This window comes from Borostomias antarcticus (assembly GCF_949987555.1).
Source record: "Borostomias antarcticus genome assembly, chromosome: 10".
In the NCBI taxonomy this organism is placed as follows: Eukaryota; Metazoa; Chordata; class Actinopteri; order Stomiiformes; family Stomiidae; genus Borostomias; species Borostomias antarcticus.
This window is the reverse complement of record NC_140243.1, coordinates 21,670,550-21,680,549: the sequence shown is the minus strand read 5'-3', so window position 1 is coordinate 21,680,549 and position 10,000 is coordinate 21,670,550. Positions and strand designations below refer to the sequence as shown.

The 10,000-nt window shown below is 45.8% G+C and overlaps 2 protein-coding genes across 2 annotated transcripts in view; one reads left to right on the top strand and one right to left on the bottom strand.

Moving 5' to 3' along the window:
* LOC311314283 (collagen triple helix repeat-containing protein 1-like) overlaps positions 1 to 2,847 on the top strand; it is a gene marked incomplete at both ends in the record, with an annotated part of 7,359 nt that extends 4,512 nt beyond the window's left edge. Inside the window, 3 exons of the mRNA XM_084444623.1 lie at positions 370 to 588; positions 1,906 to 2,122; positions 2,705 to 2,847. Of these exons, the coding sequence (XP_084300749.1) occupies positions 370 to 588; positions 1,906 to 2,122; positions 2,705 to 2,847 (579 nt within the window). The remainder of the gene's footprint in view (positions 1 to 369; positions 589 to 1,905; positions 2,123 to 2,704) is intronic.
* A 1,072-nt stretch (positions 2,848 to 3,919) lies between these two features.
* On the bottom strand, positions 3,920 to 9,748 carry LOC311314282 (solute carrier family 25 member 32-like; the record flags this gene model as incomplete). Its single annotated transcript, XM_084444622.1, has 7 exons — positions 3,920 to 4,883; positions 5,412 to 5,557; positions 6,519 to 6,632; positions 7,039 to 7,193; positions 8,078 to 8,163; positions 9,127 to 9,277; positions 9,553 to 9,748. 7 exons carry the CDS (start codon positions 9,746 to 9,748, stop codon positions 4,757 to 4,759), a joined length of 975 nt encoding a protein of 324 aa, XP_084300748.1. The 3' UTR covers positions 3,920 to 4,756.
* Positions 9,749 to 10,000: the final 252 nt, after the last annotated feature.

Sequence of the window (10,000 nt, the reverse complement as noted above, 5' to 3'; positions counted from 1 at the left end):
GATTAACTCATGATGTGTATCTCTCTCCCCCTCACTGTATCCCTTCCTGTGTGCCTGTCGATCTCCCTCTCATCTCTCTCTCTCTCTCTCTGCTGCCTTGTTTTTTCTTCCTTTCTCTCTCTCTCTTTGTCCTGCTGTCCTTCACCTTCTCCCTCTGCTCTCCTTCCTCCTTGTCTCTCTCTCTCTATGCTCCCCTCCTACGTGTCTCTCTCTCTCTCTCTCTTGGTCTTCTCCCCATCTCTCTCTCTCTCTCTCTCTCTCTCTCTCTCTGCTCCCCTCCTCCGTGTCTCTCTCTCTCTTGGTCTTCTCCCCATCTCTCTCTCTCTCTCTCTTTCTCTGCTCCCCTCCTGTTTCTCTCTGCTCTTCCAGTATCATAACTGCCTACAGGGCCCGCCTGGCAACCCTGGCAGAGAAGGCAACCCTGGCACCAACGGCATCCCCGGGACGCCAGGCATCCCCGGCCGAGACGGCGCCCGGGGCGAGAAGGGCGAGTGTGTGAGCGAGATCTTCGAGGAGGCCTGGAGGCCCAACTACAAGCAGTGTGCCTGGAGCTCACTCAACTACGGCATCGACCTGGGCAAGATCGCGGTGAGTACTGACCAGGCCACGGTGACCAGGGGAGCATTACATTAAAGCGCTGTGTTGCCTCTGTGTATGACATGCGCTATACAAATAAAGTTTGATTTGATACATTATTATTATTATTATTATTATTATTATTATTATTATTATAGGAGTGGTATTCATTAGCCACACGTGTGAGGCCCCTCTATTTTAAAATATTGCATTCTATTGATTTATAACAGTAAACTAGAGGGATATCTCACTAGGTAATACTCCTCATTTCCTCTCTTCCCTCTTTCCTGGCAACACATTTCAGCAATTCCCCCCTGGGGGTCAATCTGGCGACCAGACTGACCCCTGTGCTCCTGTTGGGTTTCACTGCACTTGCTGTCACTTGGATAATGTGAAACAGAACGTGAGACGAGCTGGCGAGAGGTCATGCTGGTCCTCCAAGCTCAAATTACAGTATCAGTAAAGAACTATTTTAACAATGACACGTGATGGTGTCAAACTTGTTTTTCTCATTGTTCATAATCTTAATATAAATATTTACCTCCGCCCCAGCAACAGCGCAGGGCGGGAAGGTCATGTTTTTGGTGACATTGGTTTATTTATTGGTTGGTTGTTTTTTTTGTTAGCAGGGTTACGCAAAAACTACCAGACTGTTTTACATGGGGTGTAACTTAGAACCCATTAAATTCTGGAACGGATCTGAATCATGGGGCGGATCCATGAATTAAAACAAAACTTTGAGAGAAGCCAGCTCCCCATGTGGGGGCGCTAGAGACACAGGGTTTGGACCTGGGGTGCAGGGGAGATCCCTGAGTGCACCAAACCACCCCCTGCCGGATCCGACCCGAGGGGGGGCACCACAGAGCCGCCCAAACATGGCCGCCCATTCACCTCCATTTATTGTCAATGGGGGGGGGGGGATTGAAACGGCCATATCTTGACATGGGAAGGTCACAGAGACACAGGGTTTGGACTTGCATACAGCTCTCGATGTAACAAATGCAGCAATATCAAACATCATGCTCATACACACGTGTGCGCACACAGAGCCAAAACAAAACTCTGAGCGTGCCGAACCGCTCCCCGTCGGCTCCGAATCGAAGAACACCCGTTCGGCTAACCCCAGCTTTCTGAAACCCAGCTGCTAATAACCTGCAACGGTGATGCACCGGCAGTAATATTTTGGAAGTATCGGTACCCTAATGTCACTGTGCATGCTGACGACATGCATTCATGGGCGGAGGTCTGCTCTACCCAAGCGTCCTTTCTAGTGGTCTTTATTACAGTAAAGGGTTTATCTCCGTGCTCGCTCTCTGCTGCCCCCTGCAGGACTGTACCTTCACCAAGCTGCGCGGTGACAGCTCCCTGCGTGTCCTGTTCACCGGCTCGCTGCGGCTTAAGTGTAAGACGGCGTGCTGCCAGCGCTGGTACTTCACCTTCAACGGCGCCGAGTGCAGCGGACCGCTGCCCGTAGAGTCCATCATCTACCTGGACCAGGGCAGCCCAGAGCTCAACTCCACCATCAACATCCACAGAACCTCCTCAGGTAAACCAGTCTATAACATCAACATCCACAGAACCTCATCAGGTAAACCAGTCTATAACATCAACATCCACAGAACCTCCTCAGGTAAACCAGTCTATAACATCAACATCCACAGAACCTCATCAGGTAAACCAGTCTATAACATCAACATCCACAGAACCTCATCAGGTAAACCAGTCTATAACATCAACATAATGTACAAAGAGCCTCATCAGGCAAGCTATTCTACACAGTTCAACCCCCCCCCCCCCCCAGACTCAATAAAGCACTGCCAGACTCCACTGGCTTCATTAATTTTATTCCAAAGACTGGAAAGTTAATGGGTGTGGCATCGCAAAAAAAAGCCGTAAACGGTCCCAGCCGTGGTCAGGCTGTGTGGGCGTTCACAGACGGCGCTCGGCTGTGCGGAACGACGACCTCGCGTCTCATCTCCGTCCCCCCGGGGGCGTGTGAATGACGCTGTCCTGGTCGAGAGGCCGTGTGAATAATGAACTCTCTCCTCTTCCCTTCCTCTCTGCTGCCCCCTCCCTCCCCCTCCCCCACGGTCTTCCTCCTCTCCTCTTCTCCCCTCCTCCTCCTCAGTTGAAGGCTTGTGTGAAGGCATCAAGGCAGGGTTGGTGGACGTGGCCGTCTGGGTTGGGACCTGCGCCGACTATCCCCGCGGAGACGCCTCCACGGGCTGGAACTCCGTCTCCAGGGTCATCATAGAGGAACTGCCCAAATAAGCTCCTCCCCCCTCTGTCCTCTGGCTGGATATCCTGGCTGTGTTTTTAGCCAGATCCAGAAGCACAGGGCAGCAAAGACAAAGACGGCGTTCTCAGAACGCCCGTCTCATAGTTAATCTTAATCTTGAAAGCTCCAGTTTTATAACGGTTGACATTCCAAATAGGTAGCAACAAAACAATGACATTTCATTTTAGAATGACTTAAAACCACCTCGGCTGTTACATGTGAACCAGTCTTGAGCCATCCAGTACTCTACTTTTCATCCCAGTGCTGTGTATGGGTGGCATATCAGCTGTAGCTGGCTAGAGCATGATTATATATCACTGATTTCAACATCAATGTGTTTGTACTATACATGACATGTAGGCCAGTAGTTAGTGTGCCTTAATGAGATTTCATAGTGTCTTACTTTGCAGAGCCATCAAACCATGGATAACGTGCAACTCTTTTTTACTGTAAATAAAGTTCTTTTGTAAGACTAAAACATAATTTATCATTGTGTGTGATTCATAGAGAACATTTTTGAGGACATTGTGTCTATGATGTATATATAACAGCACACAATAAAACAAAATCATGTGAGGTACACGTCTTTAAGATCAAATAAATAAGAAATACAAATACAGTACAGCGGTTCAGCCAGTGAATGTGGAGCAAAATCAAAGGAAAACTTTAATGATGAGAATATCAAACAATATTCATGTATCACTGCCGATATTGGCTATAATGGAAGACATTGTTTTACACAATCTGGTGGGTTTCCCTCCACTTCCTGTGTTCTTCCTGTATTTCCAGGAAGTTATTTTTTGTGTTTATAAGGGAAGTCTGAAAGACCTGTCTATCACTGTAAATTAAAAAAACAATACTGTCGTTGCGAGACAGACTTCTGAAATACACGTGGTAAAAAACTCATGAAAAGCTTCCAGACCCTAACCCGTAAAGTCTCTTGTGCGTCCTCGAATCCAACATGTTAATTCATCAAAATAGTTTACATGCACTATGGATTACTGACAATAACTTAAAAACAAACTAGAAAGTCAGTCACTCTTCTCCACTCACGTGCAAGACCCACATCCAAGACTTCACCTGAGCATAAAGGACAGGATCTTCTGTGGACACCGCAAGGAACACTCTCCCATCACGATAACTGATTACATATTACAGAAAACTGTAAACAAAAATATGAATGTGATATGTTGAGCTTGTGAATGATGTGTATAGACTACACATCACAGCATTAGAATGATTATGACTGTATGCAGCCTCCAGGATTGGTGGGATTCCCTCCACTTCCTGTGTTCTTCCTGTATTTCCAGGAAGTTCTTTTTTGTGTCTATAAGGGAAGTCTGAAAGACCTGTCTATCAATGCCGGAAGCATAAAGCTTCACAAAGCCTCGCAGAGTAAGAGTGCTCATCAAGGACCAGGTCTCCCTCATGTCGATGTAATCTTATTCTCTATGACCTTGACCTCACAGTCAAAACTGATCCTAGGTCTGCACTCCTGCTCTGGGAGTCTTTGTGAACACAGGTCGGTACCTTCACTGACTTGTACCTCCTCTCATTACGATGAGTTCACCCTCAATGCATAGTGCACAGCAGACTGGCCTTGTGCTTCACAGCCATAAGTAAAGTATTCTTCCACCACACAGAGCTAGTCTAGGAGTTCTAGTCCCAGGCCAGGAATAAACAGAAGTCTCTCTTGTACTGAGACTCCGGTTACATCCTGGCCGCCGGTCCCATGTCACTACAGACTGCCGGAGGAGTCTTCCGTGTAGAAGATTAATGCAACAAGCAGACTGTTTCAACATCCCTTCCCTTTCCAGTCTTGACCAATGTCCTTCGTCTCTCTCTCTTCCTCTCACACAGACTTTCTCTCTTATTTCTTGCCATGGCGTCTCCCTGCCGTTCTCACTTGTTCTCTCCGAGGAGGAAGCGGGAAACGTTCTCGTAGACCACGAAGGTGATGCAGCAGGCTGGGGTGACGCGGAGCAGGTTGGGCACGATGCCTTTATAGAAGCCCATCGCACCCTCGTTCCTGTCCAGGAGGGGGCAGCATAACACCAGTTAGATGGAGCATACACAGTTACATTAACCTTATACAGGACAATGTGTACTTCTTTCACAGGGATAAACACTTTATTCCAAGGGGCCTCTATCGATAATCTATTTACCATATGATATGAGTGGCCAGGTCATTACAAGAGCATAGAGTACCTCTAGTACTCTTAACGGGTTACAAGTAATCTGCTTCCACTGAGTTTCCCCAGTATTCCCTTCCAAGATAAAAATGTTTGTATCTCAAAACTATTACTTGTGATACCAATCTACCATAGAGGTACAATGTTTTTGTTATAAGGTTGCAGACAGTTGAAGTTTCAGAAAAAAAATCGAACTACAAGCCCCAGATAAACGCCCAGTGGCTAGTTGTCGAGTAGCCTCCACGACTGTAGTTCGTTTTGCGACTGTGGTGGAGGTGGTGTGACTTCAGTTACTGATGTAAATCATGTTAGAGGTTAGACGCTAAATTGTGTGTAAAGCAGAAGTGTTGTTTTCTTTGCCGTACCTCCATGTCCTACTAATGACATCCATGACCCCCTGGTATTGGTTGTGCTGGTCCTGCAGACGCGCCCGGACCACCTGGTACGGATAGGTGGTCGCCACGGCAAAGATCTTAGAGAGGGCCGCCATGGTGATGTACTCTGCCGGATTCTGTTCAGATGAAGAGAGATTGGAAAGAGATACGAGGAGAGGAAGAGCGTAGAGAGAGAAACAGAGAGAGGGGAGGGAGAACGAGAGAGCATGGGAAGGGAGAGGAAGAGAGAGAGAGGGAGAGAGGAAGAGAGGAAGAGAGTGGCCAGGTACATGAGTCAGTTTCTCATAAGCGTAGCAGTAGCTCCATTAATTGTGGTTATATTTACGAGTGATGATCATCAGGTTTATTAGACATATGGCTAGGTTATTAAAACTATGTTTATTAGACATATGGCTAGGTTATTAAAACTATGTTTATTAGACATATGGCTAGGTTATTAAAACTATGTTTATTCGACATATGGCTAGGTTATTAAAACTGTTTATTAGACATATGGCTAGGTTATTAAAACTATGTTTATTAGACATATGGCTAGGTTATTAAAACTATGTTTATGAGACATATGGCTAGGTTATTAAAACTATGTTTATGAGACATATGGCTAGGTTATTAAAACTATGTTTATTAGACATATGGCTAGGTTATTAAAACTATGTTTATGAGACATATGGCTAGGTTATTAAAACTATGTTTATTAGACATATGGCTAGGTTATTAAAACTATGTTTATTAGACATATGGCTAGGTTATTAAAACTATGTTTATTAGACATATGGCTAGGTTATTAAAACTATGTTTATTAGACATATGGCTAGGTTATTAAAACTATGTACACGCTCAGTCACTTTGTGGTTGGTGTTCAGTTGTTCCTGTAGAGGTAACCTTCAGAAAAAAACTTCTTGCTCTTCCCGGAATCAAATACGGCGGGTGTAACAGTTCTCGCTGGAAACTTGGATTGATGAAATAATTCTACCTGGGTTTTTACAAGGGTACACTGGAGAACCTACTGTACAATTATTCTAGATGGCATAGTTTATTTCTGAAAGTGTGTCCACCATGTTCCAGCACAGTGCTCACCAGTTTGGCGTCAGAGGCCATGCTCCTGTACTTGTTGTAGTCCCTCTTCAGCTCCTCGTAGGCCATGAACTGCAGCGCCCCGTGAGAAGTACCAAACAACCCTGGAACAAACCCCTGGGGAACGGAGATGCATTGGCTCAGTCAAACCTGTATTTCAACCAGCCGCCCACCACTTCATTGCAAGTATCAGTGCTTAAATAGGATGTACTACAGCAACGTTCCCACCAAAATTCCAAGAAGTCAAAAAGCTGAACTGAATAAAAGTTATCAATAATATTATAAGATAGTAACAGGACAGATTCTTCCACTTGTGACTGGAGTCTGTGAAGAAGAAGTGCCCTCTAGTGGTAACTCATCAAACATCACATTAAATGACCATTTCCCATGACCATTTCCTAGTGTAATTCCAGGGCTGTGACTGTGGGGAACCTATGTATGACCAGCTCTAACAGACACTAGGGTCTAGTCAGATTCTCTAAAATGCAGCTTTCTAAGCCTTCACACAGGAGCTGGGCCTCACCTTGTACAGTCCAGCCACTCCCTCATAGCGGTAGATCTTGACCAGGGCGTCCACCATGCCTTTATACTGCTTCCTGGAGGGGTCAGCGCTGTACTGTAGCACCAGGCGGGTCTTGGTCACCCAGATAGGGTTGGTCAGGGTGAGAGTTAGAGCCCCTGGAGGGGGGTAAGGGGTTCAGTCGGCATGGGACGCAGCATCTCAGAGTGTTGGTCATACACGTAGCAGCAAAAATAAAATATATGCAATTTTCTAGGTCCTGTTTATCGAAGGATACTGCTTTTAAAATCCTTCTTTGGCTGGTTCTGATATTGAAAGAGTTCCCTCTACAAATATCTTGGGATATTCACTGATGAAAAGTTGTCTTTTTAAAAGCATGTCGATGAGCCAAGTAAAACGTTGAGTAAAACTTGGGTTCTTATAGAAATAGATCTTGCAATTCATGTGATAATAGAACATTGGTTTCAATAGGCTCCCCGGGCTAAATAAAGGTAAAACCCCCCAAAAATAAAATAAAAAATGCTGGTGACATGCTATTGTCATTATCAAATAAGCAATTTAGATATCATACAATTATAGACTTGTTGAAACAAGATACGATGATATATAAATTGAACAATGAACTGTTCACGGGAAATAGGCTATTATTTAAAAGTAATAAAAAACTGTTCACGCTCACTTTACCAAATGAAGCAGGCATGAGCTTGGATGCCTCTGACATAATGGTTTAATCAAAATCACTTGAGCCGGGTCTATGCAACAGTGCAGTCAGTGTCCCCATTGTCTATGAAAACATGCCGCAGCAATTTCCTTTGAACGTACTAACACCATTAGATAAAACTGACCCACATGACCATAGAAGACCAAAAATAAAGTCAGAAGACACAGGTCTCAGTCTACAGAACATCATGACAGAGTAACATCCGTTTCAGTCCCAGAGTGTGGAGTTCCCAGGCCGCTGGTGTGGACACAGTGTTGACCACTATTGGTGAGTGTTGGGGGCAGATAGGGGCAGACAGGGGCAGATAGGGGCAGTACTAACCTGCCTCAGCTGCAGATAGCAGGTGCTCTGTGGCAGTCAGCTCAGTCTGTCGACCCTCCTTAGTGTAGGCCTTGATCGCATTATAGCTGTGGGGAAGAGAAAATAGATTAATGAACACACACACACACACACACACACCTAGAAACACTGCAATTTATAAATGGAATTGATAAGCACTAGTTCACAGTGCCAGTGGGGCCGTTTGTTCTGCGTGTTCTGTCTTCTATCTATCTATTAAATATCAGTGATTAAATCTGTCACCCATACAGAAAACTGCGGGGTTGACTTGAACATATTCTGTTCGTTAGGTAGCATTATTTTAACCTTCCTTTATTCCTACAGTAAGCTAGAATGCTAATAGCAGGCTATCTGTAGCTAGCTAGCTGGTAGCATTATAAGCCAGCTGGTAATCCGCCCCTTGATATCTTGGTATGGGGTTGACCGTAGCACTGCACGGGAGCATATCCTGCTGCGAGCGCAGACAAACTTTTTATCGGACAACGCCGCTGGTCGAGGACTGCTGATCCAAACAACTTCACGGGCAACACTGCACGCTCAGGGGTGCCGAGGAATGTAGGAATGTATGGAGTTTATTCATATTTTGCCCGTTTGTCTAGATAATCGTGAACATCCTACTCTGGCTCGTCGCCAGTCCAATTCTGGTATTGTAGCGAGATATCAGGGCATCACTGCTGTTTATAAGTGACAAATGATATTGGATGAAAATGGAAGAGGTCTTGCACCCCAATGCATATGTGGCTGATGCAATCTCTGCTAGAGGCTGCTCCACCTTCCAGTCCGAGAGAGTTTGTTTCCACTGCTCTGTCCGAGCATGTGATCCATTATCATAGCCTGCATACCAAACCAGAGTCCATAACACAATCAATTACTTGAAAGTAATTGAGTTGGGTCCTTTAGGACTAATCTATTGCACTGGGTAAGAAAATCATGTGCATAGAATTAGACAGTATTTGTTGATAGTACAACAGAACCAGGTCTGTTACAATATAACACAGTAATAGCTGCAAAATGTGATCTCTTTCACTTACAAGAAGAAGTAGAGGCCCCAGGACGCTCCAGCGCCCCAGATATTTGGGGTCACCCCCTGATAGAGGCCCCGGATCCCTTCCTGTTGCCACACACTCCGCATACAGTGCATCATGCCGTTATACTTGGGTCTCAGGTCGAGGCCGTCGCTCACTGCAACGAGAGAGCAGAAGGTGACACCGTTATCTAGCATTATGTCACCTGGAAAGCTGCCTAGAAATCCACAACTCACATGCTGCTAAGAGATAAACACACTAGGCTGGGCTAACTAGTTCAATGTGTTATCCCCCTAATGAAATCAAGTAGAAGGACATCACCTGGGGCTGTTTACAAATATCACTAACGGGCTAAAACCACACATCAATCACAATCACAATGGGAAGAAATACGGTGAGTCGACTCACGTTACCAGGGCCAACTGGACATACCTGCAAACCTGATCTTGACCAGGTCGAGGGGGTGCAGCACCAAGGTGGACACGACTCCCCCACTGAGCCCTGCGGCCAGGTTCTCCACCTGGACATGTCTGAAGACCTGCTGGACCTGGCCCGTTAGTGAGAACGGGGTGTCCGCTTCAAGGCTTGGAGATACTGTGCCTGACTTCTGGCTTGAAACAGGACTCATGTTGAGCTTGAGCTACAGCTACAGCTAAGACTAGCTACGAACTTGTTCTCTTCTGTGATCTTAATCAACAGTCCGCCACTGGCATACGGTCAACTTACATTTCCCGATCCAATAGGGAAGGAATAGAGGTGACCACCTCATGTTGAAGACATTACAATGAAGCACGTTGTCTCCATGCGGTGCGCGATCTTGTGCAGAGGTCGACCTTTCTACAGCACAGTGACAGACAGCCGGCAGACAGCAGCCAGCTCC